The 24,548-nt window shown below is 34.4% G+C and overlaps 1 protein-coding gene across 4 annotated transcripts in view; it reads left to right on the forward strand.

Moving 5' to 3' along the window:
* The window catches only part of CCSER1 (coiled-coil serine rich protein 1), a 1,384,598-nt gene that overhangs the window by 231,782 nt on the left and 1,128,268 nt on the right, over positions 1-24,548 (forward strand). For all 4 annotated transcript variants that reach the window (XM_032332893.1, XM_032332895.1, XM_032332896.1 and 1 more), the window contains exon 4: positions 8,423-8,516. In XM_032332893.1, the coding sequence (XP_032188784.1) occupies positions 8,423-8,516 (94 nt within the window). The remainder of the gene's footprint in view (positions 1-8,422; positions 8,517-24,548) is intronic.

A 24,548-nucleotide genomic window follows, 5' to 3' on the forward strand; every position in this document is an offset into this window, starting at 1 on the left:
TTTAATACTTTAGATTTGTATGGAATTACAGAGAATAGCTGTTCTAATAATTCATTTCATGGGAAGGGCCTCAGGGAGGTTTTGATTTGCTTCAGATCACAGAGCTGTTTTGGTGGCCGGGTCAGTGTTGGAAATCAGGTTTATTGAACCAGTCTTTTGCATCTCCCACTGTACTGTGTTACTTAACACAAGTTTGACACAATAAGTATCACTGGATATATTTGATTCCTATTTATAAATAAAATTATGATAATTATGAATCAGTAAAATATTTGCCAACTTCATAGTTTCTTATATAGATATATAAAGATAAACCTAGAATAAAACCTAAAGCTTAATTACAGAAAAAAACTATGCCAAAATTACCCATTTTTCACTAGAACAGCTGTCTTCATTTTGTTCTATGGCGAGTGGTTTAACAAGCTTACATGTTGGGTTTTCTTCAACAGATTCTAATTCCACATATGGCATAATAGAGTGTTGGGAATCTCATACAATTTTCAGAACTATGTGCACTTGTAATAGTGAAAAATAAGCATTTCCTGTAAAGCTAAAATGACAACTTAAACACACACACACACACACACACATACACTCCTCCCTTAGAAATTCTAGGACTACTAAACTAGTGTAGGCCTAGTAATTCAGAGTCCTTAAACATTCCTCTGTATATGTGAATACTTTTTCTGGATAATGTATTTTCCTTAAAATATCTAATAGTTTTAAAAAATGGTGTCCTAAAAAGGACACAATTATTCTTCATCAAAATAGTTTGGCAGTAAGAGACTTAATATTAACTGAGACATTATTCCAATGTGCTAAGTAAGATATTATTAAGTAAAGGGGTCATTATTTTCTGTTCACTGTATTGATTCAACACTAAAGATTCTGAGAGTACAAGCACTCTCTGCTCAGAGGTAGCACAAAGAATGAGGCAGTCATAGATGTTTTTCTCTAGCAAGAAGTACAATGAGTAGTCCATAGGATTTCCTAGGCAAATGCATTCTGCTGAGTGTGGATGCAGTTGGTAGTCTTATGGTTCATGAGAACCAGTGCATATTGCACATAAAGGGAGAAAACTTAAAGAAAGGTTTTTAAACTTTCTTATCATTAAATTTTCCTATCAAGAAACCTTTTTTTAGTACTTTTATAAGTAGCGTTGTAAAAAAAAAATGTGATTTAATAGAGTATAAATATGTTATCTTATATATGCTCTTTCGGCATTTGAGGCAAGGGGATATACCAGTGCAATGAAAGAAATGCAAATGGAATTTTCAGAAACCAATGGATATGTTTGGTTGTTATAATTTGTAGGAAGCAATTTTGGAGAGGTAGATAGAGAGCATATTTTAGGATTTTTGGATGACAGTAACTACTATTTATTCTGTAGAAACGTACTATTGATAGCTTTTTGTGTGTTAGGTAATGAGGGAATGCATACAAATTGATACTCTCATAGGAATAATCGTAGAGAAGTGTGTTGTGAAAATTGAAGAATTATTATGATTCCTGGCAAAAAGTTGACAGGGACACCAACTAGGAGATGATAGAGTACATGTCGTGACTTTGGAATTCTTACTAGTACACACATAAGAATGAATCCTAGAAATAATAATCTCTCTCTATAATATGTATTTTAAAATATTAGAATTTCAAATATTCTAGTTGTTAGATCATTCTTTTTCACATTACCATGTTCATCTCTAGCCAGTTGCACATAGTGTAACTATAGTATTTTATTTATTTATTTATTTTTTTTAAGATTTTATTTATTTATTTGACAGAGATCACAAGTAGGCAGAGAGGCAGCCAGAGAAAGAGAGAGAGAGAGAGAGAGAGAAGCACGCTCCCTGCTGAGCAGAGAGCCCCACGCGGGGCTCGATCCCAGGACCCTGGGATCATGACCCGAGCCGAAGGCAGAGGCCTTAACCCACTGAGCCACCCAGGCACCCCCTATAGTATTTTATTGAACAAATGTTGCTTTTGTTGGAGGTAAGGCTATTTGACAGAAATCATTTGTGTTGCTTTATTGACAGTGGCACAGAAATCAAGGAGATGTCAGGTTTAGAATCAAGATGTCATCTGTGACCTTTGGTTCTGCTTCATCATGAAAATAGATTGATATCATTTTTTTCTTCTTATTTTAAATGATGCTAAGAAAATGTATGCATTTTATATTTAAAATTTTTAAGTTTTTCCATTGAGTATAGTTGGCACACCATGTTACATTAGTTTCAGGTGTACAGCATAGTGATTCAAATTCTCTATGCATTATGCTGCCCTCACCACAAGTGTAGCCACTATCCATCACCATACCGTGCTATTACAGTGTCATTCATTGACTATATTCCCTATTCTGTACCTTTTATTTCTGTGACTTATTCTTTCCATAACTGGAAGCCTGTATCTCCCACGGTCCTTCACCCATTTTAGCCATCCCTCTACCCTCTTCCCTGTGGCAACCACCAGCTTGTTCTTTACAAAAATACGCATTTTTAAATGAACAATTATTATATTTTAATTTTTATTTCTGAAGTTTGCCAGTTATGTAATATAGTCACACTTCCTAGTTTCCTATTTCTATTATTTAATAAAAAATCAACTTTTTGTGTAAACCTGGTAATTAACAGACCTGTACCCCTGGGGCTAATAATACATTATATGTTTATAAAAAAAATTAAAAAAAAAAAAAGGATCCTAGCTAGTAGGATCCAACAGTACAAAAAAATTAACTTTATTTCCTTGCATAGATTAAAATTAGAATGTTTAGAGTTTAATATTAAATTTTATGTGAATCCAGATAATTTGTTTAGGATCCATAAAATTTGTGGTTGGTTTATCCATACAAATGTTAGCTTTCCTCAAAAGTATTGAAATACAAAATATTATAGCATGATACTATTTTGTTATTATAGTACTTATAGAATTGTTTACCTTTTATTAGTATAAAGGGACAAAATAGCAGCTCTGGGCATAGCTTTCAGAACCTCATTTTGCTAAATATTTCATATTTAAATACAAAGAGACACATAATTTTAAAATTTAAGTTCAATTAATTAACATATATGATGTATTATTAGTTTCAGAGCTAGAGCTTAGTGATTCATCAGTCTTATGTAACACCCTGTGCTCGTTACATCACGTGCCTTCTTTAATGTCCATCACCCATTTATGCCATCCCCTCACCCCTTTACCTCCAGCAACCCTCCTTTTGTTCCCCATGATTAAGCGTTCTTACAGCTTATCTCCCTCTCTGGTTTCGTCTTGTTTTATTTTTCCCTCCCTTCCCTTGTAATCCTCTGTTTTATTTCTTAAATTCTACAGATGAGTGAGATCATACGATAATTTTCTTTCTCTGATTGACTTATTTTGCTTACATAATGCCCTCTAAATCCAGATCATAGCAAATGGCAAGATTCCAATTTTCTGATGGCTGCATAATATCCCATTATATGTATATATATCTTTATATATCTTCACATCTTTATATGTATATGTGTATATATATATATATCTTCACATCTTTATCCATTCATCTGTTGATGGACAGCTTGGCTTTTTCCATAGTTTGGCTATTGTGGACGTTGCTGCTATAAACATTGGGGTGCACGTGCCCCTTCAGATCCGTACATTTGTATCTTTGAGGTAAATACCAGGAGTGCAGTTTCTCGGTTGTAGGGTAGCTCTATTTTCAACTTTTTGAGGAACCTCCAAACTGTTTTCCAGAGAGGCTGCACCAGCTTGTATTCCCAACAACAGGAGACACATGATAATTACGATAATGTACTATTTTAATAAATAACAATAAGATCACCATTCATATTTACAAAATATATGTTTTTGGACTTGTGGGAAATCTTATGAATAAGCGGTGGTAGAATTAAGACATATTTCTGAAAATATTTATTAAAAATATATTTTGAGCTGCATAAATCCATACAGTAAATCAGCACCTAGCAAAGAGCACGGTGTGTTCGGAAATATTTCACAGCTGCCATGTTGAAAGGTGAAGGTAATTCTATCAGAATGATAGAGTATGCTTTCTTTGCACAATCAGGAAATCAAAATCAAATAACTGTCCTTAGAGCAGTAGTTATAAAATATTGTTGTGTTAATTTTTCTTTCCAAAAAATAGAAGTGAAATCATATCATTAAAAAATATATCCACGTATTGGTGTGTTTTCCTTTTTTCTCCACTGCAAATATAGGTGCTCAACTCATCAATAATTATGTGTATACAGCTTATTCTGATGCCTGCTTTTGATGATGTGTGTACCTTGCCACTTTCATACTTATCATTTTTTATAATTTGTGATTTATCTTTTTGGGGTAATACAAATTATTTTAAGACTCTTGCCAGGTCTAATCATTTTTACCAAGTAGAGGCAAGTATAATTAATTAAAGCAAATCTCAGAATGTATTTTTAGGATCACACGGGAAGATTTGACTAAAGGTCTTCTATAAGGTCTTCTATAGCTACATCATGCATTTTTGATAATAAAATAATATTTTCAAAAAATAATATTCCATTTTGGGTTATTCTTTGGAGACACCTATGATTAGAATACTGGAGAATGATCTGTATTTCCTAGCAGCCCCTGATTATGTAGAGTGACTAAAAGAAGAATACAGACCAGATTGACTACCTCTTATTAATTTGAGTAATCATCTCTTTTTCTTTTTTTTTTTTGGTCATCTCTTCACTTTTAGATCAAGTAATGATCATAGAATTCCTACTATGTCAATTAAATATTTCATAAACAACTATGTAAGTCCAGATTAGAATGCCATATGTTGCCTTTTAGATAAGGTAAGCCTATGTGGATAATCCTTTGACTAAAATAGTGCAGTACAAATATGCAATTAATAATATCTTTATAATGTCACAATTAAAGAATGTTTTAATAATTTAATAATCTCCTTTGATAGAATTCTTTCTTTTTTAAGAATGCTTCCTTTTATGGTGACAGTCTCAGATTCCTTTATTTTTAGCAGGATCATAATTACTATCTCCATTGCAATAAAGAAACAATGCTAAAGGATTATTTTAGAATGGGTCTTATGGAATGATTACATATTAATGGAGTGATCAGAATTTGTTTTTTCAACTTAGTAGCTTCAAAAATTGATTTTTATTATTTCAGCCAATAGCAACCAGGCTTTGGAGAATTAAAATAATATATTTGTAAAAAGTGGTGTTTCTTTACTAGAATACAGTTATCTGTAAGGTCTGTGAAGGAAGAAAGCATGCTCTATTAGGTTCATTGTTATATCCCTAGGGTTTAGAAGATTAATTTTTGAATTACTACATTAATAACTTTTTAGTTTACTTGTAATGGGTCTGAGTCATTTGGGAGATTACATGAGTAATCAGTGTTACTGATAGATTTTTAAATGTCTGTTTAGAGAATACTTAGTAGTAATTGTACTTGATTTAATATCCAATTTGTCAATAGTATGAATTTAGTAAATAATTAGCATTTCATTATAATTAACCAACTCTTCAAAATATCCATACAAATGTTACATATCCATAAATTAGAATGTGGATTAAATTAAATTTTCCATGGCCTTTAAACATTGATTCAAATTTTATATAATCAAATTCTTCCTAAGTTATTATTAAAATACCAAATCTAACATGACAATTTATCTTAAATGCTTTAGGCACTTTTAAAGAAAAAGTATATAGTAATCCAAAAGCCTATCATATGCTTACCTTAAAACTGGTTAATAATATGCTGATACTAGGAATTTACTTCCTTTTTATCTTTTTTCTTACACTTTGCTGACATGGAGAGTTTCATATTTCCCTAGGAATTCAAAGATACCTGAGACTATTTCAAAGCTTTCTGAGAGTTTCCTAAGATTTAATAACCATGCTAGAATTAAAAGAAAAGGAAAGTCATCTCTTATACTTGCACATTCTGGGTTTTTTAATTAGAAAATTTTTTGTGTAGTTATTGGAATTTGCTATACATTCAGAGAAAATTGAAATTGAGGATACTGCCCATCAGGTTGGACTTTCTTTTTACAATTAAAATCTAATTGTTAAATGCTTTTATGCCTTCACTTATTTAAGTTCAAGCCTAGCTTTTAATTTTGTGCAATACTGATGTTTTCTTACAAAATGATTTGTTTTTTAAGTCCAAATTGTTTGTGTTACAAAATAGTTTCCCTGTTACTATGATATATAGGTCTGGTGTATGAACATTATTAAAAATTCATGCACTTTCATTATTATATCTTTATTATGTAGAGCTACCTACCTTTTTATCTTCTAGGAGATGAGAGACTATTTCTGCTTAGTTACCACTTCTAGAAATTCCACTAATTTATCAAATGTGTGAAACACATAGTTGTGCCTGTTAGATACAGGGTGTGATCATTAGTGTTAATTAACTGCTGGACTCCTTTTCCATTTGGTTATTATGTGCGACACATCAGAGCTGATCAATATTTTCTATTCCTGGTACGGAATTACTTTTGATGCTGCTACTTTAATATTTACAGATCTCTCCTTACACAAATGGAAAGAAATACAAGTCATACTATATACATACATATACCTAGAAAAACAAAACACCCATATATTCACTATTATTGGGAAACAATAGAAATTAAAGAAATTTTACACTCTGTGCTTTTTGTGTATGAGCCCCTCTGTATTTTTTTGTTTCAAGTTTCTGTTTAAATTCCAGTTAACATATAGTAATATTAGTTTCAATAGTAGAATTTAGTGATACATCACTGACATATGACACGCAGTATGAGCGCCTCTTACATCCTTTATGTCAACATTTCTATTTGAGTATTATGAACTCTTAGCCTTCAACAGACTCAAGGTGTTTAGCCATAATTTTTCTTTTTCATGTTCATATATCAGAGATTAGCCTGGGAGAAGCCATTCAGGTTTCCTTTGCTTTTCAAAACTGCTTCTTCTTTTTTTTTTTAAGATGAAACTTGTTTTCTGGCAACAAATGGATGACAAAGAATCAGTGCTTTTTTGTTTGTTTGTTTTTTCTCCTTTCCCCAAGGAGCCCTGGTTTGTGTTTTGTTTTGTTTTGTTTTGTTTTAAGATTTTATTTATTCATTTGACAGACAGAGATCGCAAGTAGGCAGAGAGGCAGGCAGAGAGAGAGAAGAGGAAGCAGGCTCCCCGCTGAGCAGAGAGGGTTTTTTTCCATTTTTGAGGATGGCAGCTTATCTTTTGTTGCCTATATTTTATAACCTCTTTTGATACTATATAAATACACATCTTATTCCTGCCACAGTGTATCATAAAACTGCCAGTAAACAGTTGATTTTTTTATAAAGTACTAGTTACCTTGTGATTAATAAAGATACAATATAATACAGTAAGATAATGACTACTGTAGCTTTCATTGGTAGAATAATCCCTTAGATTTGGGGATATTTTCACCTTTGTGTTCTATTCACAGATACCACATGATTCTAAAACTTAATAATATTTAATTCCTTTTTTTTTAAGTGAGAATAATTTATTTAAATGTCAGTGTCCTTACTCCTTCCCTGCCCTGTGCCCTTACTTACAATCCCTAGAAATAAGGTGTTCAGTTTCCATTTGATAATATCACTGGACCTTTTAAAATGAAAATTTAGTTCTTTAAACATAAATAATTATGGTAATGTTCACATCAATAGGAAAAGTGGTCTGAGATAAGTGTCATTTACTACATGTAGCATCATGTACCTTTGTACAAAAGTACAAAAGATGTACTTTTGTTATTTCAATGAAGTCTCTAAATGTTAAATTAGTGCTTTTTCTTAATATAGTCATCACCTGTCTGTATACACAAATACACAAATTAGGTCCTTATTCCTCCCTCAAGAATTCCTACCTCTGCACATCACTGTTTCCCCTCAAGACTTCTCAGTATACTCTTCTGGCTTATTTTGCTATTTGCCCTCTTAAAGAATGGGAAGGTGAGGGGAGGGGAGGAGAAGGCAAAAAACATAATCTAGCTCTGATGTTTATGGCATGAAAGTCAATTAATTTTCAATCTGATTGTTGTTTATTTTTTCTGTTCCTCTTTCCTAATCTTAAGCAAATGATTGGGAAATGGTAACTGGACCTTTGCTTCCAAGTATGGTTTAAATTGATATCGTACAGTTGCCACTGTACACAGAATTTATTTGAGAATTCATTAAATATGTCAGAAGAATGTCCAGATTCTAAAGCTAAATAAAAAAAAAATAAAACTTCAGTTTACAGACTTCTATACATTTGAAAAAAACCTTTAAATCTTTAGTAGTTTTAGTGGAAGTTAAGATTTTTATAATAATTTTTAGAATATTTTATTGGGCAGATAATGTTAAAGTTCATAGCATCTGTATGTGGATATTGCCTCAATTTCTCAGCTGTTTGGTCTCTAACTCTTGATTGTGCTTTTTCTTTAGGATGTTTTGAATAATTTGGGATCTTGTGAACTGGATGAAGATGACCTAATGCTTGATCTAGAATTTTTAGAGGAACAGAATCTTCATCCTTCAGGTAAGTGTTAAGTAAATACATGAGCTCATGCAACTCTGATCCTAATCATTTATCAATTCATTGATAAACTTTATATTGTTTAGGATGCATTCAATCTTTTCCATCTCCAGTTTGCATATCATATGTGCAAGGCACATGCTAGGTATCATTGACACATGAATCTGATGATCTTATAATCTATTATGGAAATACAAATCCAGTGGAAGACCATTATAAAATAGGAAAAAAATTCCTATGAAGGCATTTCAAAGAAAGAAATTGCAATTTAATACATAATGGAAATTTTAATATTTCTCTTTTTGAGAGAAGAAGAAAACTGATATGATCCCATTACTTATTTATTTTATATAACCAAATGGAGGTTTTGTAGATCAAGGTTTACTCTTAAGAATCTTAACTGCTTCCATAATAGCTGCATAGGCTAATACTGAAGCAAAAAGGTTGCAAAATTAATAACTCAATTAATTTTTAATAATTAGTAACTGTCAATAATGACCACAAACACACAGAAACACTGAGTTTGTAGTATGAGAGAAATAAATTATTGTTGAAGAAATTAAGAAGGGAACTCATTATATTTGTAATAGTATAAATTTATAGTAAGTATAAATTGTTTTATCTTCAAATCAAAACCAAATCAAAACCAAAATTACTCCTGTTAAAGTAGGTGATAGGGATTGTTTATTCATAGTTAGATATTTGGGTACAGGAGAAGCTGTTGTTTACTTTTTTGTTTTTTTGCTTATAACATCTTGAACATAGTCATTTTCAAATTGAAGTAGAAATAATATTAGGGTGCATACTAGTCTCAGTTGGTTAAGTATCTGACTCTTGATTTTGGCTCTTGTCGTGATCTCAGGGTCGTGGGGTCGAGTTGCACATCAGGCCCCATCCCATGCTGGGTACGGAGCCTGTTTTAGATTCTCTCTCTCCCTTTCTCTCTGCCCCTCCTTCTACCTCTCTGTCTCTCCTCTCTCTCTCTCAAAAAAATATTAAATTGAAACTTTAAAATCTTGACCTTCCTGCAGATATTTGCGAAAATCAGCCTGCTGGATTTTATATATTATTCAATATATATTATATTTTATATATATATAATATATTATTAACTTCTAAGAATTAAACATAATCTCTAAGGTTATTTCCACTTTTAATATTTTATAAGGATTTTTTTGTTTATGCAGTATTTTTCTATTATAGATAATATCACATTAAGAATTATCAAAAGAAGCCCCTGTTTATATTTTACATTTCACAATGTTTATATTTTATTACTCTGTACTATAGGCTGATATCCAAAGAAGTCACTTTAAATTTTTTTCTAGTTAAATACAAATTTAGGATAATCATTTTTTAAAACATTCTTGCTGTAATTGATTTGACAGATAGTCTTTTAAAAATGGAGATTTTTTTCTCATTTTTATACAGATACATTATACAATTTTGTCATTCATGCATATTTATCTTAGAAGAATTACGTATAGTGATGATTTAAACACTTTTTTTTTTAATTAATTTTTTATTTTTTATAAACATATATTTTTATCCCCAGGGGTACAGGTCTGTGAATCACCAGGTTTACACACTTCACAGCACTCACCAAAGCACATACCCTCCCCAATGTCCATAATCCCACCCCCTTCTCCCAAACCCCCTCCCCCCAGCAACCCTCAGTTTGTTTTGTGAGATTAAGAGTCACTTATGGTTTGTCTCCCTCTCAATCCCATCTTGTTTCATTTATTCTTCTCCTACCAACTTAAGCCCCCATGTTGCATCACCACTTCCTCATATCAGGGAGATCATATGATAGTTGTCTTTCTCTGCTTGACTTATTTCGCTAAGCATGATACGCTCTAGTTCCATCCATGTTGTCGCAAATGGCAAGATTTCATTTCTTTTGATGGCTGCATAGTATTCCATTGTGTATATATACCACATCTTCTTGATCCATTCATCTGTTGATGGACATCTAGGTTCTTTCCATAGTTTGGCTATTGTGGACATTGCTGCTATAAACATTCGGGTGCATGTGCCCCTTTGGATCACTACGTTTGTATCCTTGGGGTAAATACCCAATAGTGCAATTGCTCGGTCATAGGGCAGTTCTATTTTCAACATTTTGAGGAACCTCCATGCTGTTTTCCAGAGTGGCTGCACCAGCTTGCATTCCCACGAACAGTGTAGGAGGGTTCCCCTTTCTCCGCATCCTCGCCAGCATCTGTCATTTCCTGACTTGATGATTTTAGCCATTCTGACTGGTGTGAGGTGATATCTCATTGTGGTTTTGATTTGTATTTCCCTGATGCCGAGTGATATGGAGCACTTTTTCATGTGTCTGTTGGCCATCTGGATGTCTTCTTTGCAGAAATGTCTGTTCATGTCCTCTGCCCATTTCTTGATTGGATTATTTGTTCTTTGGGTGTTGAGTTTGCTAAATTCTTTATAGATTCTGGACACTAGTCCTTTATCTGATATGTCGTTTGCAAATATCTTCTCCCATTCTGTCAGTTGTCTTTTGATTTTGTTCACTGTTTCCTTTGCTGTGCAAAAGCTTTTGATCTTGATGAAATCCCAATAGTTCATTTTTGCCCTTGCTTCCCTTGCCTTTTGCGTTGTTCCTAGGAAGATGTTGCTGCGGCAGAGGTCAAAGAGGTTGCTGCCTGTGTTCTCCTCAAGGATTTTGATGGATTCCTTTCGCACATTGAGGTCCTTCATCCATTTTGAGTCTATTTTTTTGTGTGGTGTAAGGAAATGGTCCAATTTCATTTTTCTGCATGTGGCTGTCCAATTTTCCCAGCACCATTTATTGAAGAGGCTGTCTTTTTTCCATTGGACATTCTTTCCTGCTTTGTCGAAGATGAGTTGACCATAGAGTTGAGGGTCTATTTCTGGGCTCTCTATTCTGTTCCATTGATCTATGTGTCTGTTTTTGTGCCAGTACCATGCTGTCTTGATGATGACAGCTTTGTAATAGAGCTTGAAGTCCGGAATTGTGATGCCACCAACGTTGGCTTTCTTTTTCAATATCCCTTTGGCTATTCGAGGTCTTTTCTGGTTCCATATAAATTTTAGCATTATTTGTTCCATTTCTTTGAAAAAGATGGATGGTACTTTGATAGGAATTGCATTAAATGTGTAGATTGCTTTAGGTAGCATAGACATTTTCACAATATTTATTCTTCCAATCCAGGAGCATGGAACATTTTTCCATTTCTTTGTGTCTTCCTCAATTTCTTTCATGAGTACTTTATAGTTTTCTGAGTATAGATTCTGTGTCTCTTTGGTTAGGTTTATTCCTAGGTATCTTATGGTTTTGGGTGCAATTGTAAATGGGATTGACTCCTTAATTTCTATTTCTTCTGTCTTGCTGTTGGTGTAGAGAAATGCAACTGATTTCTGTGCATTGATTTTATATCCTGACACTTTACTGAATTCCTGTATAAGTTCTAGCAGTTATGGAGTGGAGTCTTTTGGGTTTTCCACATATAGTATCATATCATCTGCGAAGAGTGATAATTTGACTTCTTCTTTGCCGATTTGGATACCTTTAATTTCCTTTTGTTGTCTGATTGCTGAGGCTAGGACCTCTAGTACTATGTTGAATAGCAGTGGTGATAATGGACATCCCTGCCGTGTTCCTGACCTTAGCGGAAAAGCTTTCAGTTTTTCTCCATTGAGAATGATATTTGCGGTGGGTTTTTCATAGATGGCTTTGATGATATTGAGGTATGTGCCCTCTATCCCTACACTTTGAAGAGTTTTGATCAGGAAGGGATGCTGTACTTTGTCAAATGCTTTTTCAGCATCTATTGAGAGTATCATATGGTTCTTGTTCTTTCTTTTATTGATGTGTTGTATCACATTGACTGATTTGCGGATGTTGAACCAACCTTGCAGCCCTGGAATAAATCCCACTTGGTCGTGGTGAATAATCTTTTTAATGTACTGTTGAATCCTATTGGCTAGTATTTCGTTGAGTATTTTTGCATCTGTGTTCATCAAGGATATCGGTCTATAGCTCTCTTTTTTGGTGGGATCCTTGTCTGGTTTTGGGATCAAGGTGATGCTGGCCTCATAAAATGAGTTTGGAAGTTTTCCTTCCATTTCTATTTTTTGGAAGAGTTTCAGGAGAATAGGAATTAGTTCTTCTTTAAATGTTTGGTAGAATTCCCCCGGGAAGCGGTCTGGCCCTGGGCTTTTGTTTGTTTGGAGATTTTTAATGACTGTTTCAATCTCCTTACTGGTTATGGGTCTGTTCAGACTTTCTATTTCTTCCTGGTTCAGTTGTGGTAGTTTATATGTTTCTAGGAATGCATCCATTTCTTCCAGATTGTCAAATTTATTGGCGTAGAGTTGCTCATAGTATGTTCTTATAATAGTTTGTATTTCTTTGGTGTTAGTTGTGATCTCTCCTCTTTCATTCATGATTTTATTTATTTGGGTCCTTTCTCTTTTCTTTTTGATAAGTCGGGCCAGGGGTTTATCAATTTTATTAATTCTTTCAAAGAACCTGCTCCTAGTTTCGTTGATTTGTTCTATTGTTTTTTTGGTTTCTATTTCATTGATTTCTGCTCTGATCTTTATGATTTCTCTTCTCCTGCTGGGCTTAGGGTTTCTTTCTTGTTCTTTCTCCAGCTCCTTTAGGTGTAGGGTTAGGTTGTGTACCTGAGACCTTTCTTGTTTCTTGAGAAAGGCTTGTACCGCTATATATTTTCCTCTCAGGACTGCCTTTGTTGTGTCCCACAGATTTTGAACCGTTTTGTTTTCATTATCATTTGTTTCCATGATTTTTTTCAATTCTTCTTTAATTTCCCGGTTGACCCATTCATTCTTTAGAAGGATGCTGTTTAGTCTCCATGTATTTGGGTTCTTTCCAAACTTCCTTTTGTGGTTGAGTTCTAGCTTTAGAGCATTGTGGTCTGAAAATATGCAGGGAATGATCCCAATCTTTTGATACTGGTTGAGTCCTGATTTAGGACCGAGGATGTGATCTATTCTGGAGAATGTTCCCAGTGCACTAGAGAAGAATGTGTATTCTGTTGCTTTGGGATGAAATATTCTGAATATATCTGTGATGTCCATCTGGTCCAGTGTGTCGTTTAAGGCCTTTATTTCCTTGCTGATCTTTTGCTTGGATGATCTGTCCATTTCAGTGAGGGGAGTGTTAAAGTCCCCTACTATTATTGCATTATTGTTGATGTGTTTCTTTGATTTTGTTATTAATTGGTTTATATAGTTGGCTGCTCCCACGTTGGGGGCATAGATATTTAAAATTGTTAAATCTTCTTGTTGGACAGACCCTTTGAGTATGATATAGTGTCCTTCCTCATCTCTTATTATAGTCTTTGGCTTAAAATCTAATTGATCTGATATAAGGATTGCCACTCCTGCTTTCTTCTGATGTCCATTAGCATGGTAAATTCTTTTCCACCCCCTCACTTTAAATCTGGAGGTGTCTTCGGGCTTAAAATGAGTTTCTTGGAGACAACATATAGATGGGTTTTGTTTTTTTATCCATTCTGATACCCTGTATCTTTTGACAGGGGCATTTAGCCCATTAACATTCAGGGTAACTATTGAGAGATATGAATTTAGTGCCATTGTATTGCCTGTAAGGTGACTGTCACTGTATATGGTCTCTGTTCCTTTCTGATCTACCACTTGTAGGCTCTCTCTTTGCTTAGAGGACCCCTTTCAATATTTCCTGTAGAGCTGGTTTGGTATTTGCAAATTCTTTCAGTTTTTGTTTGTCCTGGAAGCTTTTAATCTCTCCTTCTATTTTCAGTGATAGCCTAGCTGGATATAGTATTCTTGGCTGCATGTTTTTCTCGTTTAGTGCTCTGAAAATATCATGCCAGCTCTTTCTGGCCTGCCAGGTCTCTGTGGATAAGTCAGCTGCCAATCTAATATTTTTACCATTGTATGTGACAGACTTCTTTTCCCGGGCTGCTTTCAGGATTTTCTCTTTGTCACTGAGACTTGTAAATTTTACTATTAGGTGACAGGGTGTGGGCCTATTCTTATTGATTTTGAGGGGCATTCTCTGAACCTCCTGAATTTTGATGCTCATTCTCTTTGCCATATTGGGGAAATTCTCCCCAATAATTCTCTCCAGTATACCTTCTGCTCCCCTCTCTCTTTCTTCTTCTTCTGGAATCCCAATTATTCTAATGTTGTTTCGTCTTATGGTGTCACTTCTCTCTCGAATTCTCCCCTCGAGGTCCAGTAGCTGTTTGTCCCTCTTTTGCTCAGCTTCTTTATTCTCTGTCATTTGGTCTTCTATATCACTAATTCTTTCTTCTGCCTCATTTATCCTAGCAGTGAGAGCCTCCATTTTTGATTGCACCTCATTAATAGCTTTTTTGATTTCAACTTGGTTAGATTTTAGTTCTTTTATTCCTCCAGAAAGGGTTTTTATATCTCTCGAGAGGGTTTCTCTAATATCTTCCATGCCTTTTTCGAGCCCGGCTAGAACCTTGAGAATTGTCATTCTGAACTCTAGATCTGACATATTACCAATGTCTGTATTGATTAGGTCCCTAGCCTTCGGTACTGCCTCTTGTTCTTTTTTTTGTGTTGAATTTTTCCGTCTTGTCATTTTGTCCAGATAAGAGTATATGAAGGGGCTAGTAAAATACTAAAAGGGTGGCAACAACCCCAGGAAAAAATGCTTTAACCAAATTAGAAGAGATCCAAAATCGTGAGGGGGGAGAAAGGGGATAAAAAGAGGTTCAAAAAGGAAGAAAGAAAAAAAAAAGAAAAAAGAAAAAAAAAAGAAAAGAAAAGAATTTAAAAAAAAAGAAAACACCTAAGAAAAATGTAAAAAAGAAAAAATATATATATTAGATAAACTAGTAAAAAATCGTTAAAAAAAGAAAAAGGTAACAGTTAAAAAAAAAAAAAAATTTTACCCGAAGGCGAGAAAAAAAAGACAAAAACTGAAAAAGAAAAAAAATTAAATTAACTGCAAGACTAAAAAAAAATCACAGGGAAAAAGCCATGAGTTCCGTGCTTGGCTTTCTCCTCCTATGGAATTCTGCTGCTCTCCTTGGTATTGAAACCGCACTCCTTGGTAGGTGAGCTTGGTGTCGGCTGTATTTCTTGTTGATCTTCTGGGGGAGGGGCCTGTTGTAGTGATTCTCAAGTGTCTTTGCCCCAGGCCGAATGACACCGCCCTTACCCGGGGCCGGGGTGAGTAATCCGCTCGGGTTTGCTTTCAGGAGCTTTTGTTCCCTGAGCACTTTCGTAGAGTTCCAGAGGACGGGAATACAAATGGCGGCCTCCTGGTCTCCGGCCCGGAGGAGCCGAGAGCCCAGGGCCGCACTCCTCAGTGCGCCCTCATAGAACAGCGCCAGTTACTCCCGTCTGCCTGACCTCCGGCCGCGCTCCGAGCTCACCGAGCCTGTGACCGGTTCAAGGTAACACCGAGCTGTGAGCTTACTGTCGGCTCTGTCTCTGTAGCCGGCTTTCCCCTTCCAATACCCGCAAGGTCTGCGACACTCAGACACCCCCGATCCTTCTGTGACCCTGCGGGACCTGAGGTCACGCTGACCCCGCGTGGGCTTCGCCCCGGTTTAGCCTCTGGAGCGATGTCCCTCAGCGGAACAGACTTTTAAAAGTCCTGATTTTGTGCACCGTTGCTCTGCCGCTTGCTGGGAGCCGGCCCCTCCCCCCGGGGTCTATCTTCCCGTCGCTTTGGATTCACTTCTCCGCCGGTCCTACCTTTCAGAAAGTGGTTGTTTTTCTGTTTCCAGAATTGCTGTTCTTCTTCTCTTCGATCTGCCGATGGATTTTCAGGTGTTTGCAATCTTTAGATAAGCTATCTAGCTGATCTCCGGCTAGCTGAAGCAGTCTCAGCCTGCTACTTCTCCGCCATCTTGACTCCTCCCGATTTACACACTTTTTGAGGGAATTTGTCAATATTTAACAAGACTATATATACATTTACCTTTAGATTCAACTATCCAACTTCTGGAAATTTAATTGTAAAACACTGGAAATATACAAAATAATGCATCCAAATATCTATTCATTGCAAGATATTTATAATTACAAAATATTGGAAACCCTCAAATGTTCTTCAACAGGACATTTGTTGAATGTACGATGGTATACTAAGCAGCTATTAAAAGAATAAGAAGATGCCTCTATGTGCCCTGGCATGGCTGTAAGTGTATGTTGTTGATGGAGAACTTTGCAGTTTGGGGTTAGACTGGCAATACCTAAATCCAGTGATCACTAACATCACTAAAATTGTAACAACTAGACATTTTTCCCTCTCAATGCAGTGCCTGGAGAAGTACACAGCACTACCACTCCTGCCTACATGTACTTCTATCTGTTCAGTTTTCTTGATTAAATTGTGATTTTGCAGGAAATACTGGGATGAGGAGAGAGGGAATCCAGCAACCAAATATAGAATATGAGGAATTTTACAGCATAATGATCTGGTTCCTTAAGCAGATAAATGGCATGTAAAAAGGGGAGGAATATTGTAGATTAAAAGAGGCAGATGCTGTGTGACATCTTTGTTGGCACACCTGGAAAACTTAAAACACTATAAAAATATATTTCTGGGTCAGTCAGAGAAATTTGAGAAATGACTAAATTATTACAGAATTATTTATCTTGTTGGGTATTGAATATTTTTGTTTTGTTTTTTAAAGAAAATTTTAGAGAGAGGCATGTGGTTGAAACAGTATGATATATTACATTTACTTTACCAACAAGTATGGAAGAGGGAATAGATGAAACAAAATTGGAGAGTTGTTGAAAATTTTCAAAGCTGAACAGTAGGTGTTTGGGGTGAGAAGTTTGTGCATTAATTGTAGTATTTTCTTGTTTTCGGATTTTTAAAGATTTTCACAATAAAAAAAATAAAACCAGGTATTAATTTCAAAGAATTACAGATGATGTAGCAATCTCAGTTATGTTTGGTAGGCACTCATGATGAAGTGCAAAGGGTGACTTTAAAATATACAGACTTTAGTTCAATTTATTTGGGAGCAAAAAGAAGCATTTTTAAACTTTAATTTCATTTTTTTATAAAGTAATGGGTGCTATGTACTTCATTAGTTTATTGTAAGAAAAAAGATGATATGATATACTTAAAACTGTACATCTCCCAAGACTATTTCAGGGTGTAGGTATCTTAGTTGAAGCCAAAACTGTAATACCTCTTTAATCAACTGAGTTAACTAAATTTTTCTTTGGGTAAATGACCTCCCTTTGCCTACCTGAAGTACAATTCTGATATATGAAATATTCCTTAGAGTGACTTGGGTTTGTTTAATGTTCCTTTAGAAAATGTGTTTTGAAAACCTGTTTCACAGTGGATGGCACATTATAGGCCTTGAAAAAAGCCACAACTATCTGTTTATGCACGTTAGCTCAGAAAGAAGTTCTCGGACACCTGGGTGTCTCAGTGGGTTAAAGCCTCTGCTTTCAGCTCAGGTCATGATCCCAGGGTCCTGGGGTCGAGCCCCGAATTGGGCTCTCTGCTTAGCAGGGAGCCTGCTTCCTCCCCTCTCTCTGCCTGCCTCTCTGCCTACTTGTGATCTCTCTCTCTCTCTGTCAAATAAATAAATAAATAAAATCTTAAAAAACAAAAGAATTTCTGATTGAATAGGTTTTATGCAATTTATATTTTTATTAAGCAACATAATTAAAGGTCTTCTCAAAATATAAGAAGCTCATCATTGATTAATTGATATTGATAAAAAGCTCATTCATGCTAACCATTTTTAAATGATAGTTTAAATAAAAGTTATTTTTAAAAGTCTGAAAACTGAAATAATGATATCATTAAATTCTATTACTTATATTACTAAAAATCAGTGGGGGGGTTAAAAAAGTTTTTTAGGGTAAAACATTTTCAGTTTTTGGTTCTAGAGTCTTATTAGGGCAAAGATTTATAGCAATTTACAGAAAGGCTTAATATAATGGCCAAGGTGATTTTTTTATAAAAAGATACTTCTTTCAACATGTATACATTGGACATTGCTCATATTGAGTGATTTAACATACAAAAGACGTTCTAAAGGATACAGAATGCATAGTAAGTGTAGATAGTTAATATTCATATAATATGAATCATTGTTAGTTGATGTGCTACTTGCAGTTAAGGGATAAGAGCTAAAATATATCAACTAGGGAATTAAAATATCATATAGCACAAACAAAGCAGAAAAAATAGAATTTGAGTTGTGTGGCTCAAGGTCTTTGTCATAGAAATGCCCAATACTTGCACAATTAAATGTGTATCTAGGTGTTTCATCATGTTGTTGAAAATTACACACTTATGACTATACCTGCCTTGGTAAAGATGACTGTTCATTATTGTGGTCACAATAATTGTGGACATCTTTTGATATGCTTTTTTCCCATTCTTTGCTATCTGTATTTTCATCTAAAAGTGAATTGTAAGTTTACAGATAGATTTTAAAGTTTGTTTTTGACCAGTGCTGTAGACAATTTGAGTAAAGTTCCACAAATCCTTTTAATATATAAATGTTTCTACAGAGTCCTAAATTAACACACTCCTTTTTTAAAGGGAGAGGTAGTACAAATAATAGTACAGATGAGTATCTGTTTTATAGTGCAATAAGTGAATATTATTATTATTATTATTATTATTATTATTACTGAAAGTAAGAAAGGACAATTTCAATGAGGCAAAGATTTATGAATTCAAAGTGAGTTCTCAAAAAATTCTGCCTTAGGGAGAAAAAAATAAAAAACAACTATTCTGAATAATTTACTTTTATCTTGGCATTTTCTAACTTTATCTTTGTAAATTCTAGTATAAAAGTGAAGCTTTTAGATTAAAAATCCTATGGATAAGCCGTCAAGTTGTCTTTAATCATGTTTTTCTTGAATAAATGTTTAAATTACTTTTCTGGATAATATTTTTAATAAATAACTTATATGCATCATGTTTCAAATACAGGATTATCAGTTTGTTTAATGCTAGACATTCATTTCTCCTGTGTATTATATTTATTGTTTCTTTACTTAGCAAATCATTTATAATGTATACATGACCAAACACAGTTTTGATTAAAAAAAATGAGATGCTCTTTTTTAATATCTTGATAAATTAAAAATATATATTTGTGACTCTTCCCACATTTTATATTTCTCTTCACTCTCTTATTTATTGGTATGGTGTTATTTTTGCCACAAATTGAATCACTCAAGATTTAGTAGTGATGTTAGGTATATCTCAGTAGTGTTTTTTGGGGAAAAAAAGGTACAAACAAAGCATTTAATATCTCAAAGACTCAAATAAATGACCTTAAAATTTTCTTTACAGGGGCACCTGGGTAATTCAGTCAGTTAAATGTCCTTCAGCTCAGTTCATGATCCCTAAGTTCTGGGATTGAGCCCCACATCAAGCTTCCTGCTCAGTGGGGAGTCTGCTTCTCCTTCTCCCTTTGCCTATGCTCCCCCCACTTGTGCTCTCTCTCTCTCTCTCTCTCTCAAATAAATAAATAAAAATCCTTAAAAATTTTCCTTACAGTGAAATATGTGTTATGAACTGTATATTCTGTGAAACAAAAAATACCAGCAGTGTTATTTTTCCTTATTTTTCTTTATGTGGTTTTACATGTTTGTGTGGAGGATTTTTCTTCCTATTCATTTAAGCATCTTGAAAAGTAATAATCACTCAAGGAAAATAGAATAATGGTAAAAAAGATACAAAAAATAAGATGATACTACTGGTGAGGTTGGCACACAAAACATACACTAGTATCACCATAGTGAGCAGGAAGTGTTACTTGGAGTGCTTTCCTAACATATGTGAAGAAGGAAGCTCAACCAGTTGTGTGATTAAAAATATATGCCATGAATCATTCAGTCAACCAGTGGATTTTATTAAATAAAGAATTTTTGTTACTAAGAACTGAAAGTTATTTTGCTCACATGTCTTTATAAAGTATAAATGATTGATATCAAGAGCAATTTCTTCAGCATCTCCTTTGAGTACAAGCTGGTGGCATCTTGCTACCAGTTCAGTAGAAGCAGTTCTAACTGTTGACATAACAGTGTAGCAAAAACTAGGAATTTTATGAGGATCCTGCTTTGTCCAAAAATAAAACTCAGTTCCTTGTACATATTAACATTCTTTGGGTAATTTTAACTTTGGAAATAGTTGGAAGTAGATGTTGTCAATCATTTTCCTCATCTTACTTTAAGGTAACTGTCATAAAACCCAGTAGAATATCTAATGTTAAGTAATGTTACTGCTTGATGAGTCCACGAAAATGAACTATTGGCAAAATGTTACCCTTCTGTGACTAAATAAGGTAACTTTTCTACAAATAGTTGTTACCATAATGCCAGTTAAATATTGGACAGTGCATAGTATTTGATAAAGAAATAAGAATAAGAATTTGAGTTTTGCTTTCAGAACAGTTCATCTTTAGCTCTTCTTTTCCATGGTAAACTAGAACAAGGTCATATTTCTATTTAGACTTTAGACTGTTTGTAGTATTACCTTCAAAAAATGATGCAAAACATGCACCTAATTTGACAGTGAAGCATCGTAATTAAAGTTAAAACACATTTTGGTGTTACCTGTTTGGAATGCACTCATTAAAATGCCATTTTCCCAATTCTTTTCTTGACTACTAGAAGTTGGTGGTGCATCACTTTTACCAAGTAGTAGCTGGATATCCAAGTTGATGGAAAGGAAAACTAAATGCCTAAATGAGCTATGTTTTTTTCCTAAGCTGTCTCAAGTTAATGCTCACAATAACCCTCTGAGAGGAAATTGCATCTTAAAGATCCATTCTAATTAAAGAAATGACAAATTAATATCAAAGTGAATAGGCACTTTGGAGACAGACATATCCAAGTTAGCATTCTAGCTGTACCACAGTGACCTTGTGCAAATGACCGAATTTTTTTAAGCAATTTTTTTTTTAAGATTTTGGTTATTTATTTGACAGAGAGAAAGATCACAAGTAGGCACAGAAGCAGGCAGAGAGAGAGGGAGATAGCTGGCTCCCTGCTAAGCAGAGAGCCCAATGCGGGGCTCAATCCCAGGACCCTGGGATCACGACCCAAGCTGAAGGCAGAGGCTTAACCCACTGAGCCACTTAGGCACCCCTAAGCATTTTTTTTTTAAATTTGTAAAATGACAATAAAGCTATCTCAAATATCATCCTAAGTAGGAGATATATTTATATGCAAAGTGCCTTTCATCATTGCCTAGAATAAAATACGAGCCCAGTAGAAGTTAGTTATTCCTCTTGACTTCTTAATTCCTCATCATAGAGTTTTCCCAATCATTGGTATTTTTTATAGTCCTTAATTTCTTAATGCTTCATCATGATTATCTATTGTTTTAACATATACTTTGTCACTTTAATTTTTTAAATAAAGTTTAAGATTTTATTTATTTATTTGACAGACAGAGATCACAAGTAGGCAGAGAGGCAGGCAGAGAGAGAGAAGGGAAAGCAGGCTCCCCGCTGAGCAGAGAGCCTGATGTGGGGCTCGATCCCAAGACCCTGAGATCATGACCCAAGCCGAAGGCAGAGGCTTAACCCACTGAGCCACTTAGGCACCCCTAAGCATTTTTTTTTTAAATTTGTAAAATGACAATAAAGCTATCTCAAATATCATCCTAAGTAGGAGATATATTTATATGCAAAGTGCCTTTCATCATTGCCTAGAATAAAATACGAGCCCAGTAGAAGTTAGTTATTCCTCTTGACTTCTTAATTCCTCATCATAGAGTTTTCCCAATCATTGGTATTTTTTATAGTCCTTAATTTCTTAATGCTTCATCATGATTATCTATTGTTTTAACATATACTTTGTCACTTTAATTTTTTAAATAAAGTTTAAGATTTTATTTATTTATTTGACAGACAGAGATCACAAGTAGGCAGAGAGGCAGGCAGAGAGAGAGAAGGGAAAGCAGGCTCCCCGCTGAGCAGAGAGCCTGATGTGGGGCTCGATCCCAAGACCCTGAGATCATGACCCAAGCCGAAGGCAGAGGCTTAACCCACTGAGCCACCCAGGCGCCCCTGTCATTTTAATTTTTATAGTCTAAATTCTGTGTATCATTTTAAGTGGTGTTTTGCTAGGGAAGCCTGGGTGGCTCTGTTGGTTAAGCGTTTGACTCTTGATCTCACCCAGGTCATGATCTCAGGGTCCTGACATGAAGCTTTGCTTCAGGCTCCACACTTAGCAGGGAGTCTGCTAAAGAGTCTCTTTCCCTCTCTCTCTCCCTCTGCTCCTCCCCCACTGCTCATGCATATGCTCCCTCTCTCTCTTTCTAAAATAAATAAATCTTTAAAAAATAAGTGATGTTTTCTTAGTATGAATTATTCAAAAATTAATTAAGGCACTTTGCTTATAACAGGTGGTACATTTCCTGGTGTTGAAACTAATACATTTAAATGTATGGAAACTTTTTATTCCCAGACAGTAGTCATGTGTCTAAAATACCACAACATATTTCAAATAGTAATTCTAAAAGAAATAATAAATTTCTTGTGTTAAATATTTTAAAACTTATTAACCCAAATCTGTAATGTTCAGAGAGAAAACCAGGTTGTTACTTTGTATTAAATTTGGTCTTTTTTGTTTGCAAAGAAGTTAGTTGAAAATATATTTTCTTTATTTATCACTGTTTGATAAAAACAATGCAATGGTCATTTGGATGATTGGGTGAAGAAATTTATTTTGTTTTTGCTGGTTATTTTGGATGTTATATATAAAAACACCTAGGGCAGTATCTCTTGGTATATTTCCAGATGCAAGTGGAGAAGTAATGGCCGAATGATATCAATTAGGAATTAATTAGGTAGTTGCTAAATTATTTTGAGTTTGATGAACAAGCAATATAAAATTCTGCAGTGAGTTAGGAACTCCTCCTGTGCCTATTAATTAAGGAGGTAATTTTTGTTATTAATTTTTAATGGAACTAGCACAGCAGAGCTGAGATGAAACCCTAGTGGCTTTGTTAATATGAATGGTAATGTACAAATTGCAACAACATTCACACAGGGAAAATTATAAAAATTAACTATAAGTTTTTACAAGCTTTGATATGTCTGGGTCAGAAAATACGTGTAAGCTATCTTCAGTGTCATTTTATAAAGCTGAGAAGTAAGTGACACTTAATTTTGGAGGTATAACGTAGTAGCAACAAATCTGAACTCTGAAGTTAGGCAAATCTCAGCTACCAACCAGGCTGTATAAACTTGAACAAATTATTTAATCTCAGTTTTGCTTTTTTCATCTTAAAATGGGGCAATAAAAGTATCTTCCTCATAAGTTTGTTGTGAGGAATAGTAAATTAAAGTGTAGTAGAATGTCTGTATCACATCTGGCATATAATATTTTTAAATAACTATAGCTAATACTATTTTTTACAGTATGCTTGATAAAATAAGATATTCCTGAGGATTAATAGAAACCCAATCTTGCTGATTTTGGTTATTTTTTTCCAGGCTCTATTAGTAGAAGATCTCAACCATATTTTCAAGTAAAGTATTTCTCAAATTTTAAGTGCAGAATGCCACAACACATGCAATTGATTTTGTGATTATCGTGTATTTCCAAACTTACACAATCATATTAAATAAAAGAATAATAAATAATATTTACTGAGTTTGTGTGCCAGTTCAATGAGGTAAATAATTCTTCCACACTGAAGAAAATTGAAGCTTTGAATAATAAAATACTACAAGCAAATAGATGTCTCATCTGGGCCCAATTTTGTCTAACTCTGAAGGCTCTGTGTTAATAATCTTTTAAAAATATTTTATTTATTTATTTCAGAGAGAGCACAAGTGAGAAAGAGCACAAGCAGAAGGAGTGGCAGAGAGAGAGACAGAGGCAGGCTCTTGGCTGAGCAGGTAGCCTGATGTGGGGCTCAATTCCAGAACCCTGGATCATTACCTGAGCTGAAGGCAGATGCTTAATTGATTGAGCCACCCATGTGACCCTGTGTTAATAACTTTGACTAATAAAATTAATTCATACACAGTTTTAAAAACACAAGTACACAGA

This window comes from Mustela erminea, chromosome 2 (genome assembly GCF_009829155.1).
Source record: "Mustela erminea isolate mMusErm1 chromosome 2, mMusErm1.Pri, whole genome shotgun sequence".
NCBI classification, from domain to species: domain Eukaryota; kingdom Metazoa; phylum Chordata; class Mammalia; order Carnivora; family Mustelidae; genus Mustela; species Mustela erminea.